At 54.1% G+C, this 19,296-nt stretch overlaps 9 protein-coding genes across 9 annotated transcripts; 5 read left to right on the top strand and 4 right to left on the bottom strand.

Annotated features, from left to right (window-relative positions):
• Nucleotides 1–2: 2 nt before the first annotated feature.
• WHR41_08010 (uncharacterized protein) lies at nucleotides 3–896 on the bottom strand (the record flags this gene model as incomplete). Its single annotated transcript, XM_069376614.1, has 1 exon — nucleotides 3–896. One exon carries the CDS (start codon nucleotides 894–896, stop codon nucleotides 3–5), a length of 894 nt encoding a protein of 297 aa, XP_069226497.1.
• Nucleotides 897–1,743: 847 nt separating this feature from the next.
• Nucleotides 1,744–2,985, top strand: WHR41_08009 (uncharacterized protein; the record flags this gene model as incomplete). The annotated part of the gene is made up of 1 exon (XM_069376613.1): nucleotides 1,744–2,985. The coding sequence occupies one exon, from the start codon at nucleotides 1,744–1,746 to the stop codon at nucleotides 2,983–2,985; it is 1,242 nt and encodes a 413-aa protein (XP_069226463.1).
• Nucleotides 2,986–3,348: 363 nt separating this feature from the next.
• On the bottom strand, nucleotides 3,349–4,311 carry WHR41_08008 (uncharacterized protein; the record flags this gene model as incomplete). Its single annotated transcript, XM_069376612.1, has 1 exon — nucleotides 3,349–4,311. The coding sequence occupies one exon, from the start codon at nucleotides 4,309–4,311 to the stop codon at nucleotides 3,349–3,351; it is 963 nt and encodes a 320-aa protein (XP_069226444.1).
• Nucleotides 4,312–5,779: 1,468 nt separating this feature from the next.
• On the top strand, nucleotides 5,780–7,660 carry WHR41_08007 (uncharacterized protein). The gene is made up of 2 exons (XM_069376611.1): nucleotides 5,780–6,569; nucleotides 6,626–7,660. Exons 1-2 carry the CDS (start codon nucleotides 6,467–6,469, stop codon nucleotides 7,399–7,401), a joined length of 879 nt encoding a protein of 292 aa, XP_069226446.1. The 5' UTR covers nucleotides 5,780–6,466; the 3' UTR covers nucleotides 7,402–7,660.
• Nucleotides 7,661–9,031: 1,371 nt separating this feature from the next.
• On the top strand, nucleotides 9,032–9,613 carry WHR41_08006 (uncharacterized protein; the record flags this gene model as incomplete). The annotated part of the gene is made up of 1 exon (XM_069376610.1): nucleotides 9,032–9,613. One exon carries the CDS (start codon nucleotides 9,032–9,034, stop codon nucleotides 9,611–9,613), a length of 582 nt encoding a protein of 193 aa, XP_069226445.1.
• A 636-nt stretch (nucleotides 9,614–10,249) lies between these two features.
• Nucleotides 10,250–13,196, bottom strand: WHR41_08005 (uncharacterized protein). Its single transcript, XM_069376609.1, has 6 exons — nucleotides 12,243–13,196; nucleotides 11,514–12,170; nucleotides 11,343–11,450; nucleotides 11,171–11,281; nucleotides 10,717–11,114; nucleotides 10,250–10,647 (listed from the first exon to the last, which is right to left on the bottom strand). Exons 1-6 carry the CDS (start codon nucleotides 12,467–12,469, stop codon nucleotides 10,370–10,372), a joined length of 1,779 nt encoding a protein of 592 aa, XP_069226448.1. The 5' UTR covers nucleotides 12,470–13,196; the 3' UTR covers nucleotides 10,250–10,369.
• Nucleotides 13,197–13,731: 535 nt separating this feature from the next.
• Nucleotides 13,732–15,879, top strand: WHR41_08004 (uncharacterized protein; the record flags this gene model as incomplete). Its single annotated transcript, XM_069376608.1, has 1 exon — nucleotides 13,732–15,879. One exon carries the CDS (start codon nucleotides 13,732–13,734, stop codon nucleotides 15,877–15,879), a length of 2,148 nt encoding a protein of 715 aa, XP_069226447.1.
• Nucleotides 15,880–16,053: 174 nt separating this feature from the next.
• On the bottom strand, nucleotides 16,054–17,595 carry WHR41_08003 (uncharacterized protein; the record flags this gene model as incomplete). Its single annotated transcript, XM_069376607.1, has 5 exons — nucleotides 17,172–17,595; nucleotides 17,013–17,117; nucleotides 16,735–16,962; nucleotides 16,542–16,684; nucleotides 16,054–16,483 (listed from the first exon to the last, which is right to left on the bottom strand). The coding sequence occupies exons 1-5, from the start codon at nucleotides 17,379–17,381 to the stop codon at nucleotides 16,054–16,056; spliced, it is 1,116 nt and encodes a 371-aa protein (XP_069226450.1). The 5' UTR covers nucleotides 17,382–17,595.
• A 958-nt stretch (nucleotides 17,596–18,553) lies between these two features.
• Nucleotides 18,554–19,217, top strand: WHR41_08002 (uncharacterized protein; the record flags this gene model as incomplete). Its single annotated transcript, XM_069376606.1, has 3 exons — nucleotides 18,554–18,902; nucleotides 18,959–19,080; nucleotides 19,137–19,217. 3 exons carry the CDS (start codon nucleotides 18,554–18,556, stop codon nucleotides 19,215–19,217), a joined length of 552 nt encoding a protein of 183 aa, XP_069226449.1.
• Between the last annotated feature and the right edge of the window lie 79 nt (nucleotides 19,218–19,296).

The raw sequence follows: 19,296 nt of genomic DNA, 5'->3' as shown, positions 1-19,296 counted from the left end.
CATCATCGCATGTTTGCCAGACGACTAGGATGTATGCCTTCCATCTCTGCAGCCGCTGGCGCCGCCTCGCCCTTCTGTTTGCCTTCCTTACGTTCCTGCCTCATCTTCTCTTTCTTCTCAAAATCAGCCCGACGTTCTCTCTGCTCCTCCAGTCGCACGTTTTTCACCCTGATCTTCTCCTTTCTATTGTCTTTGCCTCCACCTCCACCGGCCGTGAGCTCCACGTTGATTTTCCGGCCTTGCGGCTTCTTCGCCCTTCCTCTGCCAAAACCCTTGGGTTGCGGCTCAGGCTCCTGCGCCTTCAGGCCTTCCGGTGCTTCGGGGTCAAAATATGAGTGATGGAAGAGCTTCAGTGCGGTCTTCATGCGATCGTAGCCCTCGAATTCCAGAAATGCGAAGCCTTTGCTCTTCTTCGTCTTAGGATCTGTGCGGTGTCGCAGCGTGAAGGGTTGTAAGCTCTTGAAGTGAATCTGCAGCGAATCGTCTGTCGTGCTGTATGGAAGATTTCCTACGAAAACGATAAAGCGTTGGTTCGCGGGAGGCTGTTTCTCGCCGTCTGCTCCTTCAGACTTCGCCTTGCGCTTCTTTTTGGGAGCGGGCGCAGTCGCCGTTGTCGATGCTGTCGTCTCTTCCTGCTCTGCGGCGGGCTCCTGCTGCGACCTTTTCCGCTTCTTGGATTCCGAGGGAGCTTCCGTTCCAGTCGCATCGGCATCGGCTTCGGGGAGTGCTATGAAGTCCTTTTGCAGGTCGTCCTTCACTTCGGCGCCATCTTCATTCTGTGCGGGCTCGTCCTCGACCTTTCTCTTCTTACTGCGCTGGAATTTGCTGGCACGCTCGGCATCGCGCTGAGCGCGCTTCTCCTTTCGCGAGATCGTGGGTGCTGCGTCTTCAGACATCTTGTGTTCTGTTGGGCAGGTTTGATTTGTTCCATTCAGGTAGCGCGCTAGGCGAGTTCCTAAAATTCCAGGCTCAGGCTCGGCCGTCGGCCCTTCTCCAGATATTTGGGCCTCAGGCAGCCAGGGCCCGTTGCGGCATCCGTCTCTTTCCCAACAAGGAAGGTGGAAACCTGGAATGTGAGGCCGCAATCTTTGCGTGCAGTTGTCTTCGAACCCGCAAAACTGCGCCTGAATGGGGAGTTTCTCCGGGGGCAAGTTCCAGACAAAATCCTCCGACGGGAGTCTATGTCCTTGTTCCACCGCAGCAGGAAGTGCTTCCAGTGATTTCGCCGTCTCTCATGCACTGCCGTGGCCGTGGCTTACATTGATTGCTCGCTTGCGTGCCGCGACAGCCCACCCAGCCATTGACAACCGACCCTTCCTGTCTGGCACAGCCACTCTTTCGAGGCATAACTAAGTCCCATCGCTACGAATCTCATTTCTGGGCTCAAATCCATGTCCTCGGGACCTGTGCGAGCGGATCCAGAACTCGTTGCCGCTTTCTCGTGAGATGTCCACGCACAACCATCCACGAGCTCAGAGAAGGACAGCCTCAGAGGATGTTGCAGACGAGAGAGCGCCCCTGTTGTCCACCTCGGACAGGCCATCTAGCAGCAAAACGGTTTCGGCCACATCAGAAGATGGGGATGGTGCAAAGTCTTCATCATCAGCGGAACTTCCATCGCATAGAGCCAGCAACAGCATCGACGAGGAAAAAGACTTTCCACACTGGCAGATCCTAACGCTATGCTATGCCAGCGTTGTCGAGCCTGTGGCCTTTTTCATCATCTTCCCATACATCAACGAAATGGTCGAGCGGGTTGGTCACCAGCTTCCCCAGAACGTCGGGTTCTGGACGGGCACCATCGAATCCCTTTTCTCGCTCGTCCAGATGCTGCTGATCATAGTGTATGGCCGGATAGCTGACCGTCTCGGTCGCAAGCCAGTCTTGGTATTTTCCTTGGCTGGCATTGCGGTCGCGTCAGCGCTGTTCGGCTTGAGCTCCACTCTTTGGCAAATGATCGTTTTCCGATGCCTGGCTGGTCTATTCGCCGGAAGCTCAGTCACCATACGTGCAATGCTGAGCGAAAACAGCACCAAGGCGACGCAAGCGAAGTCTTTCGGGTGGTTCATGTTCGCGAGGAATCTCGGCATATTCTTCGGACCTGCTCTCGGTGGTGCTCTGGCGAACCCAGCTTCTCAGTACAGTATCTTCCAGGATGTCCGTTTCTTTGAAAAATATCCATACGCTTTACCCGGCTTTGTATCTGGCGCGTTTTGCCTCAGCACGGCAATCGTAAGCTACTTCTGTCTTGACGAGACATTGCCGAGCAGGAGTTCTGCTGCGGGACCGCCACCGCCGGAAACGACCACCCGGGAGCTGCTTAAGGCACCGGGCATCGCAATCGTCATATATATATACAGCCACGTGATGCTGCAGGCCCTTGCTTACACTGCCGTCAACCCCGTCGCGCAATACACCCCTATCCACCTGGGCGGTTTGGGCTTTTCACCGAAACTTATCTCTCTCGCTCTTGCTCTAGCCGGCGCGAGCCAGGCGCTGTGGATGCTGCTGGCTTTCCCATACCTGCAGCGGCGCACCAGCACCGGCACCGTCCTCCGCGGCTGCTGTATCGCGTGGCCCTTCATGATGGCCTGCTATCCTATCCTCAATGAGCTGCGTCGCGCCGATCTGCAGGCCGCTTTCTGGACTCTGGGTGCCGTCTGCACGTTCTTCGGCAGCGGAGTTGCGATGTCGTTTGCCTGCGTGCAGCTTTGTCTCAACGATGTTGCGCCGAGCCCTGGAACACTTGCCACGCTGAATGCTGTTGCTTTGACCGTCAACAGTGGTTTGAGAGCTGTGGCTCCTGTCGGCATGACGAGCTTGTACGCTCTTGGCATCAAAGGCGGTTGGTTGCATGGTCAACTCGGCTGGATCATCTTAATAGCTATGGCGGTGATGCTGAATGTGAGTGTTAGGTGGCTCCCGGAGAGAGCGGAGGGAGATTTGCATCATAAGATCAAGGTGGTTGGCGATGAAGAGAGGTGATAAGGTGAACAAGCATCTACTGATTGGGCATGTGCATCCATCTATGTCGCTTCTTAGCATTCTGTATCTGACCAAGAAGCACCCAAAAAGTCATTACGAGGGCGATGACGAGCGAGGTGGCTCTGCAAGATGGGATTTATACGAATCAATATGAGGAATGCTCACATATTTCATCATACATTGCGTGCGTTTAGCACGCTGCTTCGCCGCAGATCAGACTCATCTCGTGCGTAGTCAAAGTATAGAGAGCTACTATTTCTCAGGCCAACGTCTAAATTTGGTCAGTGAGCCGCTGAGAATCTTCGCGGGACAAGCAAGAAATTTTGATAGCTTCTCTTGTGACAATTCTGGCGACCGCCTAATTTATGTCGCGATGCGGATGCAAGATCCGTAATCTCCCATTTCAAGGCCTGCGATCACCATACCGCCTATGGCGGGTAAGAACCAAACCGCGTGGAAAAGCAAGGCTCGTGACAGAACAAACGTCTTGTCCAGGATTGAGCTCGACCGCGAGTACGCATGAGAATAGACCGTCCATAACCTCAAGATGAGATCTCCGAATTGGCCGTAGATGCAATTCCAAACTATCCAGGTCAAAATGAATACGCGTTGTAATCGAATCGAATCGGTACCGTTTCGGAAACGGCTGACAGCGGCATTTATGGCGATTGATATACCATTGATGAGAATGGAGCCATATACTTGGCCCAGGAAGCCGACAAGCCTGGCGCTAGGTTCACCGTTAAACGATTCGTAAGCATCGTTGCAGAACAGAGGTCCGTTTCTCCGGTGGCGTCGCCGAGGGAAGTCCGAGAAGCAGGGAATGGTGAGGTCTGGGGCACTGAGCTGTCGAACATTGCCATTGCCCGTCTCTTGGGTAATAGTAATCGTTTCTGGACCAATTTCATATCGCCCGCCGCTTCTCTCAAGCGTGAAAAGCTCCCGGTTGTCAGCCACTGAAGTAGACATTACCTTCCACCATTGTACGGGGATGTCTTCTCTCTCTTCTAACACATCGTTGTCATCCGGATCTTGGGTTTCAGGTGGATGCACGGTTCCCACAACTCCTTCAAAGCGCCCGCCGCGCTTTATAGCTTCATCCATTTCCAGTGTGTGGATCATGTACAGGTCGGGGTAATCGTTCGACAACAGCTGCACTAGCAGATTGATGACTGCCATGAGGACGTACGGAATTACCGTCAGACCGAAAGCGGCATATCCATATAGATCGACTTGATCTCCTCGAGCACGATAAAGAGAGACACTTCCATAGCAGATTTGGTAGAGCGCGATTAAGACCGGCAGGGCAGTCTTCGAAGCCGCCATCGGCTTGCATGGCCCACCGAGATCACCCGCTTGGGTATGAAGGGGATGAACTTCTGCATTGACCGGAACGATGAGAAATTCGTACTCCCCGCCCGGTGGTAGTTCATGTATGCCATGTATCGAGCGCCCACGCCCAACAGGGGCTAGGGAGACCTTGATCGAATCGAATGAGCCCGAACCTTTGGCCGCTCGGTGAAGGTAGTCCGGACTATAGATTTTGTACTTGGAGGCACCGGTTTCTCGGGCTTGCACTGGGATGCCAAGGTCATACCTTGCATTATCAACCAGTTGCAGTAGTATATCTCCTTGTCGGGGCTTCCAGGTCCTAGACCGGACGAGCATGCACAGCGCATCGTCTTCTCGCGCTTGTTGCAGTCCATCAGGCTTGTCGCAAAAAGGCAATACGGTGCAATAGATCAGCGTTTCCAACGCACGTGAGACACCAAACGAAGGATAACAAAATGCTATGAACATGGCTGCCACATAATTGGCGGTAGATTGACCTGGCGTCTTCTTGATGGTAAACGCATGAGCGATGTAGTTCGAGATGAAAAAGCTTGCCATTGTCGTCCAATCCGTTGGCCTGCAAACAAGACCTTTCACTCCGTGGTCAGTCCATCCGGATGGTATAGTGAAGTTCTGGGCAGGTGCCATGGTTGTGCTCCAAATGCCCATCGATCGCAGGTTGCCGTTAAGGCGGAGATTTTGTCTGGCGTGTCTTGCGTGGACTAGAGGCGTAGACCCACGTCGGTATTCTGATGTTCATATAGTGATGACAAGGCTGCTTCAGCCTCACCTGAAAATGGTCGATGGTGGCGTAACTGGTGGGATTGCGGCGTGAGCTGCGGCGAAGCCTGATGCATGGCCACGAAGTGCGCTGCCTTTAGTAGCGAGCGCATTTTTTGCCTGCTCGTCGTTGAAACACAGGCCGTAACGGCTCCCCTAAGAAATTGATTCTCCCACTGCTGAGGCCATTGCTGATCTGTAATAGACTATATATCGTGGGCAAGTGTCAATGATACGGCGGTAGAGACGGAAACGGTTTACATTACAGTCAAAGCCTTGCATGTCAAACATCACAAGGCAACGACATGCGTTCCTGGAGAGATCTAGATAGATGCTCTACTTTTTTGATGGCCTGTCTGACCTTCCGGTGCGAGGCGCTGCAGACGAGCGGGATCAGGCCTGCGACAGACCTCGGCACCTGGCGCGAGGACGTATTGTGGCGACTTCAAAGAGCCGGAAACATTCTCGCAATGCATTCAGCCACCGGCGGAGCGTTTTTCATGGCTCTGGAGTCTTCGAACGCCAAGTGAAAGCCATCATTGCGAACGCGCCCGGATCAAGGATCCAGGCACGCCGGGCGGAAGGAGTTTGAGGCCAAGACGCGAATGTGTCTGGGGAAGTGCCTTGGAAAGCTGCTCCGCCACGGGAACTGGCGCGTGCCTTCACGCTCCGCACTTTTGCCAAGCAGACTTCATCCCGTCACATACCGCCGCTATGAGCAGTTGGGCGTCGTTCTCATGTGCTAGAGAATCTTGTGCGTAGCCTGAGCATGTTTCAAGGCTTGGGCATGGTCACTGGTAGGCCAGGCTTCTTGCTCGGATGGCGATGCTGTTACGTGCACGCCGAAAAGACGTTTCTTCTTGGATGAACGTTATCAAGTGAAGGAAGTTTGTGATTACCTACCAGCTTGGTCGAAATGGATCCAATCCATCCCGATTGCTATGCTGCCCGTGAACAAGGAATGGAGATCGGGGCGTGACTTATACAGGTCCCGCTTCATTCCGCTACTCTTCCTAGCTGCCGCTGCAGTCTTTATGCGCGAAGGCTAAGTAATGAGCCCTCCCGGAATTTCCAACACGGCTGACTCGCACCATACAAATCAACACTGTGCACCCGGCAAGCACCGCGAGGCGCAGTTGTTCCAAGGCCGCCTGGTCTGCTTGTCCAGAATGAAGTACCGCATCGACCTTGGGGTCGGAGCCTTGGTACACGCTGTAGCAGACGACCTCAAAATACCGCAGCTCTATAAAGTGCCGCCAGTTTGGTTTGTTGAATCCATATTCACTGGGCACTTCTATTCCTGCCACTTGAGCTCTCTCCGACCTACCAACACGGAGCAGCACCAACTGCTGAATCACAATCACACTCAATGGCTGTCAGTTCTCTCAAGCGCGTCGCCCTGTTCGGAGCAGCGGCGCTTGCATGCGAAGGTCCTACCTACCAGCTGCACAAGAGAGCCACGGGGGGTGCTGGTAAGACTTACGGAGGAGCAATGTGGATACCGGTCCATGTTTCTGATCGGTGACAGTTTGGTCCTACGATGAAAGCCAAGACTGGGGCAAACTCTCCGAAGACTACGAGCTATGTCAGACGGGCATGCAGCAGGCTCCGATCCCTCTGAATCTACAGCAAGGCTTATCAACCGCGCACATCCCTCGACTCAACTACTCCGGCGAGATCAGTGGACAATACTACAACTGGGGCTATGGCCCAGCTTTCCGCCTGGACAATGAGAACTGCCTCCAAGGCTCCACGGCCGTCAACTGCACTGTCGACTTCAACGCTCCCAACTTCACCTTCGACGAGAACGGCATCAACGAGACCGTCTACCTCCAAGGATGGCACGTCCACACCCCCGCCGACCACTCCGTTCAGCAGGACCGCTCCAAGGCTGAACTCCACCTCGTTCACCTCGACCGTAATGGCCTGGAACGCGCCGTCCTCGCTATCCGTATCGACCCGGGCATCCTGAGCTATTCGGACTTTTTCGCCCAGGCTCCCTTCAACAGCTCCAACAGCGACACCACCGGTGGAAGCCAGCTCTTCCCCAACTTCAACAACACCGACACCCGCATGACCGGCATGTCCACTCCGGCAGCAGCGTTGCGAGAGGCGGGCGATTTCCGCGAGATGTGGACTTATCGTGGCAGCCTTACCAGCCCGCCTTGTCGCGAGGGGATCCGGTTCTTCATTGCCAGGAATGTGCTATTTGTGAGCAATGCGCAGATGCAGGATATCTTGAGGATCAGTACATTTAGTGCGAGGGCGGAGCAAGAGGTCTGGATGCATGAGATCAACGTCTGAGCTGGATGAAAAGTCTGGGTAGATGAAGTCGTGTATTGTAGTGGATGAGGCGAAAGTTGGATTGGAGCGCGTTGTAGTCTCGAATTGGGTGTCCATGTACTTTGGCACGACCAAATTCTCCGTTCCATACATGGTGCTGCGTCGTGGAGCAGACAGCCGTGAAGCTCTCATGGTGAAGTTCTCGTTGTAACGCTGCGCAGAGCTTGACGGAGAGGCAGTGATCCTTGCGTTCCAATGGATTGCCAAAAAGACTGGGAAAATCAAAAACATACAACAGGCGGGATTCCCAGATGGTCACCCACTCTAGTACTAGTCGCCCGGTTCAGTGCTTATGTATGGCAGAGCGGACGGGATGCCCAGTTTTCACTGACCTATGGTCGTATGTGAAAGGATCGAGATTGTAGGGTTTATAATAGAGATTAACAAAAGAGCGCCGGCGTGCGATCGTCTCGTGGAAGACCACACAAGTCGACCACATGCGCATCGCTACCCCGACTAAGGTGCGGTGACTCTTTTATTAATGGCCTTCCTTGTGGTCGGTTACCAGTGACCCGGATCCTCAAGGTTCTTTTGCTTCCTTCGTACCACGGATAGCGATGGGATGCTAACAGTCGTGAAACGTGCCGCCACGGCCGTTCCAGCCCATCAACGTTCGCGGCGGCCGTTGGAGGGGGATCCGGCTGGGCGGCAGAACGGCGACGCGGGGCCGTCGACAGCGGCAGAGCGGCAGACGCGCGTATGTGTGGTCTGGAAAGTCTGGAACCTCTCAACCTCAAACACCCGACTCCACTCATCGAGACCTTCCGCACCACTCGACTGCCGCCCAGCTCGCCAAGGCAATGGTTCGGTCTGCGGTGCTAGCCCAGGTACCCGCCCGTTGGCGCTCACGCGAGCACCGCCGTTGCGCATCACGCCAGCCTTGCGCAAAGTGCGACGAGGTGAAACAAGAGAGAACACTGGTTCACGGGAGGGACGGCGCAAGTCGAAAATATCATCTTTTTTCCGGCTTCTTTTCTGCTCTTCGTACCTTACTGCCACACACAGCGCACGCGACAGTCCCGAAGGGTCCAAGAACTCTCTCCCGTCTCGATCATTTCCCCTGCCGATTTTGCCCCGGTCCAGAACTTCCACGTGAGGAGCGGCCCCGAAAATTCACAGGTGCTAACGTGCCTGCGTACCGCTGATGGCGTGGCTCTGCCGCCGAATCCGACTACGCCTCGTCTCAACGTCAGCTGTAAATTCTCCGACAGGCGTGTTGACAGCGGCAGGCCCCACGAGGGCAGCTTCACTCTCCATCCTCAATTGGCCCGTCGCAATTATGCTCGACTAGTAGGCACACATCCGCTCAGGTACCCGATGTTTGCTCTTTGCAAAAGGCAACGCGTGGCTCACACGCCGTTTCCCGTCTCCGGGAGTTCGCGCCTCCCGCCTTATAAGAACTGTCGTCTCGCTGCCTCCCTGCCAGGATGCTTTCTGCTTTGATCCAGAGACCAAGGTATACTCGTTTTCTCGTTTTAGTCACTCTTTTTTGAGCATCGTCACTCTTTAGACACCGTTGTACTGCAAAAGGCAACCGCCACACGATCTTTCACCACCACTTTACAGTACCACCACATTCACTACCACCAAAATGTACACCGCAGGCTGGCTCCTCAGCTCTCTGTTCGCCTTGACGGCAACAGCCTCTCCCATCAACAGGTTCGTTGAGCGCAGCTCCGGCTCCGATACCTTCAACATCGAGATCTGCAACCAGTGCTCCTCCGAGAAGCACTTTGGCATGTACCAGATCACTGGCGACTTTCAAATGCTCGAGAAGATGAGTCCCGTCAGCATTCCCGGCAACGGAACCCAGACCGTCTCCGCCGACTTCAAGGCCATTGGCATGCGCATCTCCGGCCACGCCGAGTGGGGCACCGCCGGCCAGTGGAAGAACCAGGCTCTCTTCGAGTTCGGCTACTCCCAGTACGCCGGCCAGGACGGCACCGCTTACAACCTTTCTCTCATGGAGGGCTCCGAGGAGGATGTCGGCCTCGCAGTTTACCCGACCGTCAACGGCGAGCCCAATGACGAGTGCCCCAGCAAGGTCTGCTCGCCTGGCGACTGTGCTCTCTCCCAGGGCTGGACCAACCCTGACCAGACTGCCGACGGCTCGCCCGCTGACACCGTCTGCTATAAAGGCAAGGCCGACTTCAAGGTTGTCTTCTGCCCTTGAACTGGCTGGCAAACTTCTTTCACTTCACTTCTCTTCTGATCTCTTTTGATCACGCTTTTTTTTTGGAGACACCTTTTTTCAATCCAGAGAAGCAATCTATCCTGGAGATTTGACGGCTGGTCGCTGCTTCGCTGATCTTGCTTACGATGGGGTCATGGTTTATGATAACAACAGAGCCACCAGCCTCTGCTTTTTTTTAGTCAGCTTTCTGCTTGGCTTGAATTTATGTACCTCACGAGAACCAAAAGAACCTTGTTGAACAAATTCGTCTTTTGTCTCCCATGAGCCCGTGATGCATTTGTTTACTCATTGAGGTTTAGAGCCTCCAGGCTTCGAGTATCGGAAACTTCGCGAAAACCCCTTGGCGACACCACGCCGCAGCCGTTGGTGTTCAGCAAATCCAACGGATGGCCACTGATGACACATGATGTCGCCATCAAAGCTGCTCGTTGTCAATGTAACTGAGGTGAGAAACGACAGACGATTGAGCAAAACGTGCATCCATTCGATGTTACCTAGGTACCTACTACAGTAGCCTCCGGTGATGGAGCGCGTTGCGCAGCGGCTGCACGGACCGCGACCTCCGCTTCAAAGCTCGGATCCTCGAAGGACCTGCAACTCCTGGCTTGCAGATTCACTGATGCGCGGCCCTTTTCGCAGGTCCAATTCAACATACATTCTAGTATAAGAAATTCTGTCTCGAGCAATGCGCGCTACAATCGAATCGTGGCAAGCTTGATGCCCCCTAGCACTATTCTAAAGTCTCGCCGACGGCGCAAAATCGTAATCATCTGGCCCGGTGAGGTAGGTCGTGATTGCGTCGAGCGATGGCGCAAAGAAATACTCCCCACCCTTGTGGACGACCCAGCTCTCCAATTCCATGCGGTGCTCCGTCGGGTCTTTGCCGTCTGGCAACCCAATAGAGCGCGGAGGGTGGTGGTCGAGTCTTTGCCCGACGATGGCGTCGATGCCTGGGCCTGCGGCGCCGACGAATTTGTGCTTGCGGTCGGGAAAATGGTGGTTGCTTGCCCAGCCTGAAGATACCTGCGGTCAGTTGTGTACCGGTACGAGATGCGCTAATGTTTGGCTGAGGTTGCTCTTACGGGTCGTCAAGAAGTTAAAGCCATTGCGGATGTCGCTCTGGTAGCAAGTGAACAGCAGCCCGCGGTCCTCCTCCGACTTCTTCTCCAATCTCTCCGTCTCCGATACTTCTGGGCCGTACGGGATGCCGCGCCGAATGATCACTGCGTGGTCGTGGCTGAGGTCCGCCCTGGGCCTCATCTTCCGCGTGTGCGCGGCGAACGGGCATCGATCGTGCTTGTCCCGAGGCTCGTAGTCGAAATTGTTCGACTTGTACAAGGCTGGGTCGTCGTCTTTGTGCGGGCTCTCGTCGACCGGCGTGCCGTTTTTCCAACGTCCCATCAGGTAGGCGGCCAGCTTTTCGGCAGGCTTGGGGTGTCCTTCTGTAAAAGGAGCATTGCTGGCATTGGTCTCGAGCCATCTGGACGGCTAGTTAGATCGCATCTTTGGGGAAAAGCCGGTGTGGAGTGCACTTACGAGTCAAACTCCGGAACCATCTGCTGGAGATCCCGCACGACTAGGAAGCTGCCGTCTTGTGCCCATTTGGGTTGGTTCATTGGGTCGCCTTGGTGACCGCACAAGATCAAGCTGCCGATCGCAAAAGTCAATCGCCTGCTAGGAAAGCAGTGGTTGCAGGCTTTCAACTTACCCGGGCTCGCTGTGCTTCGGTTCCTTTTCTCCAAGCTTTTTGCTATGAGTGCCTTGATCATCTAGACCTTTGATTTGGGGTTGGCTGATCCCGTCTTCAAACCCGAAGCTGTGGGAGAGAGAGCGCATCAGTGCGCGGGCCTTTTCTCAATCGAAGGGTTGCTCAACTTACTGTTCTTTGCCCTTGAAGGGCTCGGGACGCACCTTTCCATGCCTTTTCAAGGGCAAGGAGACGACACCATCTTCGACGAACGTGTTGCTCACGCGCTCAATCTGCTCTGCTATGTCTGATTCAACGCTGGAAGTGACCGTGAGAACGCCGTCGATAAGTCGCGTTTTGCCATCCGGGCCTGCAGGGTGGTACTGCTCCCGGATGTCTTGCGGATTGTCCCAACCCTCGTTTACGAGGTCGTCGAACATGCCTTTCTCGAACAACCCGCCGCGCAATTGCTGCTGCCGGAAGAGCTTTGACAATTTACGGTCCCTTTTGACGGCTTCTTGGTCGGAGAACTGCACAAACTTTCCAAGCTGGATATTGCAACATGGTGTCAGTGCTATACCAGTCAAGCGCTGATGCGACGGTCCTACCTTGTATAGTCCAGTGGATGAGAAGGCGATGTTCACGCCAGGGAGAGGTAACAATGGTGCTTTGCTCCCGCTAGCCTCGTTCTTCTTCTTCTCCGCCGCTATCTTGTCTTTCATCTCACATGCTTGTGCGGCCGATGTGATGTTGCCTTCTACGGCGAACTTCTTCAGACGATCTTTGAACTCCTGCGGCTTGAGTATGTTGAAGAATAGGAACGACTGGAATCGTTTGGGAAGCCCGGGCCTGGTTTCGTGTGGAGTCAGTATCAGCGCTTCTTGGAAGGGCGAGAATTGCATTCAACGGGCATTGACTTACCAGATGTCGCCCTGGATGTTTGCCTTCCTGATGATTGAAGATGCCATGCTGCGAACAATGCCACTCAAGCACCTTAGACTGCAAAGCCTGGTACTCGAGACAAGGAAAAGATGACAAAGTAAAAGGGAGCTCTCCCTTAAATTGACCAAAGGCCTCCCACCTCGTCGCGCGTTAGGGGAACTTGTGTCGCATCCGATCATGTGCGCGTCCAGTGGCTCGGCTAGCATGCAACAGCTTCGTTGCTCAATGTCCGTCTGGCTGATCACTGACGCTACTAGTCCGGTCTGGTATACCCACCTTGCAGCAATGTCACAGACCGCTCAGAGGGACTGTGGTCCGAGTGGCTACCGACGTCATCTGATGTTTCTCACGTTCCTTGTTTTCCGTCGCTGTCTATATCTTCATATCATAATCGAGGGTGATATGTGAAAGCAGCCAGAACATGGATAGTATAGTGGGGTACGTCCGCGGTTCCCACTGTCTCTCACTGGCCTGGATGGTATGATTGACGTTGGTGACGGCCTTGTGCGTGGGCATGCTCTCGAAAGTGGAATTACCTCAATGAGGAGATGCGCTTGGGCCTTGGTGATCTCTCGACCCACCTTCGGTCGGGGGACCTATGCACAAGGTAGCGGCGGCAAGCCGAAGCGCTGGTATAGGGGCGCACCTTCCACTTTTTGCCTGCGAGAGGTTGATCTGGGTTGACAGCACATCACCCACCGATTGGTAACGAGTCGCGATCTGAGAGTTTGCTCCGCGACTTGGGCTTTGCATTCCACAGCTGCTACAATCACCTTGGGAGTTCCATGCGTGCTCCTGGCCAGCGGGGTCTTCACATCGTATTGCAGCGTTCGCAGAACGACAAAAGTAGCGGTGGTGGCTTCTGGTTGCCATCCGTACCGGGGACTTGGCAGAGTATGAGCGACAATGTCATGGCGGATGCTATCGCAGCGTGCAATGCGTGGTAAGCACTGGCGATCAATCCGCAACTTGGGTTGCAAGTGGACCCGGCTGTGCTCCTTGGTGGTGGGTCTGGCAGGTCGCAGACCCACCTGCCGCGCGCGCCGGACGTGCCGGCATGCCGAAGTAAGGCCCGTCCCATGGCCCGTACCTAAGATCCTGCAGTCTTGTCTTTGCAGTCTAATATACCTTCCGTTCCACCGCCTGGGTCGATCTTGGGATACACTCATGTCACCCTGCCCCACGGTCTCAGCGATCATGAGCCCTCGAGCCTCCACTTTCCCAAAGAAGACAACACACAAGATGGGGCCCCGTCCATGTTGCTTGATCTTTTGGCACGTCATGTGGGCAGCATGCTCTTAGACCATCGTTCCCGTGTCTGGCGGGAGCGAAGGGTATATAGAGAGCTATCGGCGTGCACCAAAAAGATGCGGTGCCCTACAGTCAAAGATTCGGGACTCGTCTTGCCCATTTACCCTTCCGATTTTCTTTTCAGCCAGGAGGTGAACTCATAATCTTCGACTGCACCATGAGGATGCGATGGGCCAATGCAGCCCTTGTCGGGTCCGCAAGCGCGGGGCATACCTACTTGAAAGAGGCAATGCGCGGTGAGCGTGTTGTTTCTGGCTATGGTGTCTATGACAAACCCTCCTGGGAGCCAATTTTCAACGACCAGTCCAGACCTGTCAATGGCATCCGCGTGGGCCGTGAAAAATGGCTTCTGACCTGCAGCAGCGGCGAGAATACTTGCCAGAACGCCATCGATGGGACCAACACCACCGCATGGAAGAGCGAGGGCTTCTCGGATACTCAAAACATAACCGTCGACCTCCGTGATCATTACGCTGTAGGCGCAGTGGTTGTGCTCCCGCCTATCGATTTGAAGAGCGAATGCGGCCTTATAACTGAGCATGAGATCTACCTCAGCAACGACGCTGAGCACTGGGGCCAGCCCGTTGCATACGGTATGTGGCCCACCACCAACAGGCAGCGTGTTGCAGCCTTCGAGCCTACCTCAGCTCGATACATGCGTCTTGTGGCTCGGTCTAATGAGGAACATTCTTCCTGGGTCGGAATCTCTGAGCTCAATGTGTACGCAAACCTCTACACCATTGCGCAGGATCCCAAATTAGGAGCATGGGGCCCTACGCTGGACCTTCCCGTTGTGCCTGCAGCCGGCGCGCAAGAGGCAACGGGCCAGGTAATGCTGTGGTCTTCATGGGACGAAGACGAATTCCACTCCACGCCTGGCGGAAAGACGGCTATGTCTCGCTGGGACTTCAGGACCAACACGGTCTCAAAAAGGGTGGTGACCGATACTCACCACGACATGTTTTGCCCTGGCATTGCGATTGACGGCACGGGCAATATGGTTGTCACAGGTGGCAACGACGCAGCCCAAACGAGCCTTTTCAACGCGACAAGCGATCTTTGGGAGCCAGCTGAGGCTATGAATACGGAGAGAGGGTACCAGGCTCAGACGACGTTGTCCGATGGCCGCGTTTTTGTCATCGGTGGCTCCTGGGCAGGTGGCTCCAATATTGAGAAGAACGGAGAGGTTTATGACCCGAGCAGCAAGAGGTGGACACCTCTGCCTGGTGCTAAGGTTGGACCGATGCTTACTGACGACATGGAGGGCCCATGGAGGGCAGACAATCATGGCTGGCTCTTTGGATGGAAGAATAACACCGTCTTCCAGGCAGGTCGCAGCGTGAGCATGAACTGGTACACCGTGGAAGGCGAGGGTGACGTTCACTCTGCCGGCATCCGCTTGGAAGATGAAGATTCAATGTCGGGAAATGCCGTCATGTTTGATGCTGTGGAAGGAAAGATTCTTACGTTCGGTGGCTCTCCGGATTACGATAAATCTCCGGCACACGCCAACGCTCATGTGATTACCTTGGGCGACGCTCTAGGGAAGCCGGACGTGCAACCGGCAGGCAAAGATGGCCAGATGCACGTTGATCGAGTCTTTCACACGTCCGTGGTCCTTCCAGATGGGAAAGTGTTCATCCACGGTGGGCAAACATTCGGAATTGCCTTCAACGAGGAAAATGTACAGTTCACGCCGGAGCTGTACGATCCTGAAACAAACACTTTCCAGCAGCTACAGAAAAACAACATGATCCGAGTCTACCACTCCGTCTCTATTTTGGTGCCTGATGGCCGAGTTCTGACTGGAGGCGGCGGTCTCTGCGGCAATTGCTCAGCGAACCATTATGACGCTCAGATCTATACCCCTCCTTACCTATTGACCGAGACGGGTCAGGAGCGGAAGAGGCCTACTTTCCGATCGAGCATACCTCGAAAAGCAAGCCCTGGGGGTACCATCCGGTTCATGACAACCAATCGAGTCGAGACCGCTTCTCTGGTTCGAATTTCCAGTGCAAGCCATACCGTCAATACGGACCAGCGTCGCGTTCCCCTTGAGGTTGAAGATAAGTTCTTTGACGCGCCCTACCCCATCGCCGAAGTGACGCTGCCGAAAGATCCGGGCGTCCTCATTCCCGGCCACTGGATGTTCTTTGTCATGGATGAGTTTGGCACGCCAAGTATTGCAAAGACCATCTTGATCACGCCGAAAAAGCATCTCGATGCGAGTCAAGACAAGACTGACCAAGTGCTGCGTGCGCATGAGCAGGAGCATAACTACCCTCACCAAGAACTTCTTTTTTAAGAAAGCAGAGAAGTCTTGGTGTCGCAAGTTTTGGAGCTTGGTGGAAAGACAGGTCGATTATAATTGGGAATGATGCAACGCTTGGTGCTAGGAAGGGAAGGTTGTCATTTACAGTACAAGTAAAAGTAGTCCTTGCAGTCAAGCATTTCAAATGCCGTCAGTTTCAAGTGCCTGTCACGGATCCACACGGGGTCCAAGAACAGCCAGGTCACTTTCACCCGGATCATCGATTGTCACTGCAAACGACCTCCTTCGCTGGATGATCAAAGTCTCGCTTCCATGATCATCCTCTTCATCCTCACCAATTTGTTGAAGAATCCTACCGCTGCTTGCACCTCTGTCCGTGAACGTCTTCATGGGAATGCTCTCATCTGCGGGTCCATACGGCATTGTGGAAGCTGTTTTCTGTGCATAGTGTCCACTGTTGTAGTATGTCACCAGGTTCAGAAACGACTTGCGTGTGGAGGGGAAGATAGTGGCAAGTACCGAGAACGTGAGTTCCCATTGCGTCCAGGCCACGTACTCGGCTTCAGCCAAAGTAGGCTTTGTCGCAAAGCCTTGTTGATCGAAACTTTGCATGCGGAGACCAGTGAGTACTATGATTCTGCGAATGTGTTGGTCAATGATCTTCGGAAGTTCTGACGGGAAACAAGCGAGCGTACAGCAAGCGAAGAGCGAATGGCGTGACGATGTCTGTCTTAACCGGCATTGGAACTTGAAGATGCCACACTATCCACAGCGGACCAATGAATATTGCAAATTCCGCGATGCAGGCAATGGCGGCATGGAATTTCCAACGGAGAAACTGTGTTCGGTCAGCAATGCCACATTACAAATTGTTCTGAAGAAACACACCCAATGCGGGCAAGTTTGTCCTACGAAAAGCCAAGGCCTTGCAAGGTTGCATTGCAATGAAGTCGAAAGAGTGAAAGCGATGGTTAACACTGGGAGTATGATTACTACCAGACTGCTATATCGCCGCACGTGGCTGTCGCGCGTTGTCAAACGGTGTATGAGCAAAGCGCTTGCTATCTTCGACATATCAAGAGCCAAGACGTAAAGGATGTTACTGGCGTAATAGGTCTTGAAAATTTCAATCAGATGAACTCGTGCGGGAAGCGTTCTAAGCTCACCTTCTGTAGAAACTTCGTCTGCTCTGGTGCATAAGATGTGACCGAAGCACCCAGACCGTTGGCACTAGCTATCATCACCAGAGACGACTGAATCAAGTGAAGGACCTGTCCTGTGCATCAGCTTATGCCGAAAGACTTGCGCCTATGTCAATTGCTCACACTCGAAAGCACAATAGCGCTGTCTTCCAGCCCCCATCTCAGCACGATTGATTTTCTCACAATGACCCTCGACACCAGAGCCAAAAGCACGAACGAGACACCGATTGCAGCTGATATGATGACTCGATCGCGATGGTCTTCTTCGCTAGCATGCACAAACGGTGCCGCTTGTCCCGGTGGCACTTCTTGCATAATTTGGAGGGCACTCATCAACGATTTGTGAGCACTTAGTAGGCGGGGAACCACGAAAAAGTGTGTCAAAACCTATTGGGACGAAAGAAGGCATGTTTAGATCCGCGGTGAGCAGCAACATCGCCCAGAGATCGATTTTCTAGGAGGCGGCGCTGTGGTCTGTCAAGACGTGATGAGTAGCCAAGTCGTGTGACACCACATATGGCATCGCGCGTCTGGTGGAGAGGGTCTTGAACAATATCGCTAGTGGGCATCCTTGCTCGCGCGGGACCCTTGCCCGTTGAGCCGCTGATCCTCCCGACAGACAGACAGACAGACCTCGGAAGTCCTTGTGGAGCCAAGCATAAATGATGTAGCTGGACCGTGGACAAGTTTTGGTAGTTATACAATGCTGCATCGGAACCAATGAAGCGGAAAGATGGGCGCTAGACGTGAGAATGAATTTCGCTCGGACGAGTGTCTACATTTGTGGAAAAGAGCCGTCAGGAGGGCGGACGTTCGGCACGGGGCGTCGCCGTCTTCCTCGCGGGATCTGAACGCAGCCCCATGTCGCTTTAGTTCACTTTGCCTAATCCTTCGCTCGTTCGCTCCTCATTAGCGCTTGCAGCCGCCCTGATCGTTCAGAGACGACGCTGGCCTTGTGCTCGCTTGAAAGAAGCCGGTCGAAATGTGGGTCTACCAGATATGGCGCAATCTCGCGTCCGCATGCTGCCTGCATGCTTGAACGAGCTTGATCTGTAGCGGCAGCATCAGGTATCGTCCTTGAAAATTCGAACTATCGCTACAGGCTTGGGCGAAAGGCTGCTCTCTCTCATGATCGTACATAATTGCAAGCCATCTCCGGGCGGGAAGCGCAACTTTCGGAGCCAAGGTGTCATTCACCTTCCACGCAGTTGATCGGCAACCGAGCTCTCGCGCTGACGCTGGAGGCCGGGGCTTGTCATACATGACACTACTGCAAACGAGGTGATGCCATTTGGTCGCGAGCCATACGGCGCCTCGGGTGTCGCTCCCGAGCGGAGCCCACGCCTGTGCACGCTCGCCTTCATGAATGCGTTGAAGATTGTCCTCAGTCTTGGCGAGTGGTGTACGTCCCTTTTCGATCGTTGCATGCATCAATTCTTCTGCGCAAGCCACTCTCGACGGCTGTTTTTCTCTCATTGCGCTTCTGTGCCCCAATCCTTCGCATCATGTCGAACCATGCACATTCAACTATGGAGGCCGAGAAGTCACCAAGCGGACACACTGCTCAATCTAGCCGAGTGGGCAAACGTTATGAAGGCACCCAATATGATCGACATGACATGAGGATGTTGGGAAAAAAGCAAGTGCTCAGACGCCAATTCAGATTCTCCACCATGTTAGGCTTTGCCAGCACTGTCATGGTTGCTTGGGAGTTTGTGCTGATCGTTGCACCCTTTGGACTCACCAATGGCGGCACGCCTGCCGTCTTCTGGGGGATTCTCCTCAGCCCGTTCGTACTACTGCCGGTGTATGCAAGCTTGGCAGAGGTCTCGTCGATGAGCCCCACGGCTGGAGGTAAACGAAGGCCGTGCCAGACGATAGGGACCTTCAAGACTCTGACGAGAAAACAGGACAGTATCATTGGGTGTCAGAGTTGGCTCCCCCAAAATGGCAAAAGTTCCTCAGCTACGTCACCGGATGGCTCATTACACTCGGATGGCAGACCTTCCTTGCAGGAGTCTCATTCTCCGTGGTAAGCAGACAAAGCACCGTTACGTCCGTTACCTCTATTCTGATCATATTGGAAAGGCGGGACTCATACTTGGCCTCGCTGTACTTGGATCTCCGGAATATGTTATCCAGCCTTGGCACATAGATCTTGAATCTTGAATATTCAGAATCAGGTGAAGCTCAATCAGGAATCAAATCAGTCAGGTGGGCGCTCAATCAGAAATCAATCAGCAATCAG

This window comes from Cladosporium halotolerans, assembly GCF_011745625.1.
Source record: "Cladosporium halotolerans strain TM138-S3 chromosome Unknown Sca36, whole genome shotgun sequence".
Classification (NCBI taxonomy): domain Eukaryota; kingdom Fungi; phylum Ascomycota; class Dothideomycetes; order Cladosporiales; family Cladosporiaceae; genus Cladosporium; species Cladosporium halotolerans.
This window is presented reverse-complemented; position numbering and strand designations above follow the sequence as displayed.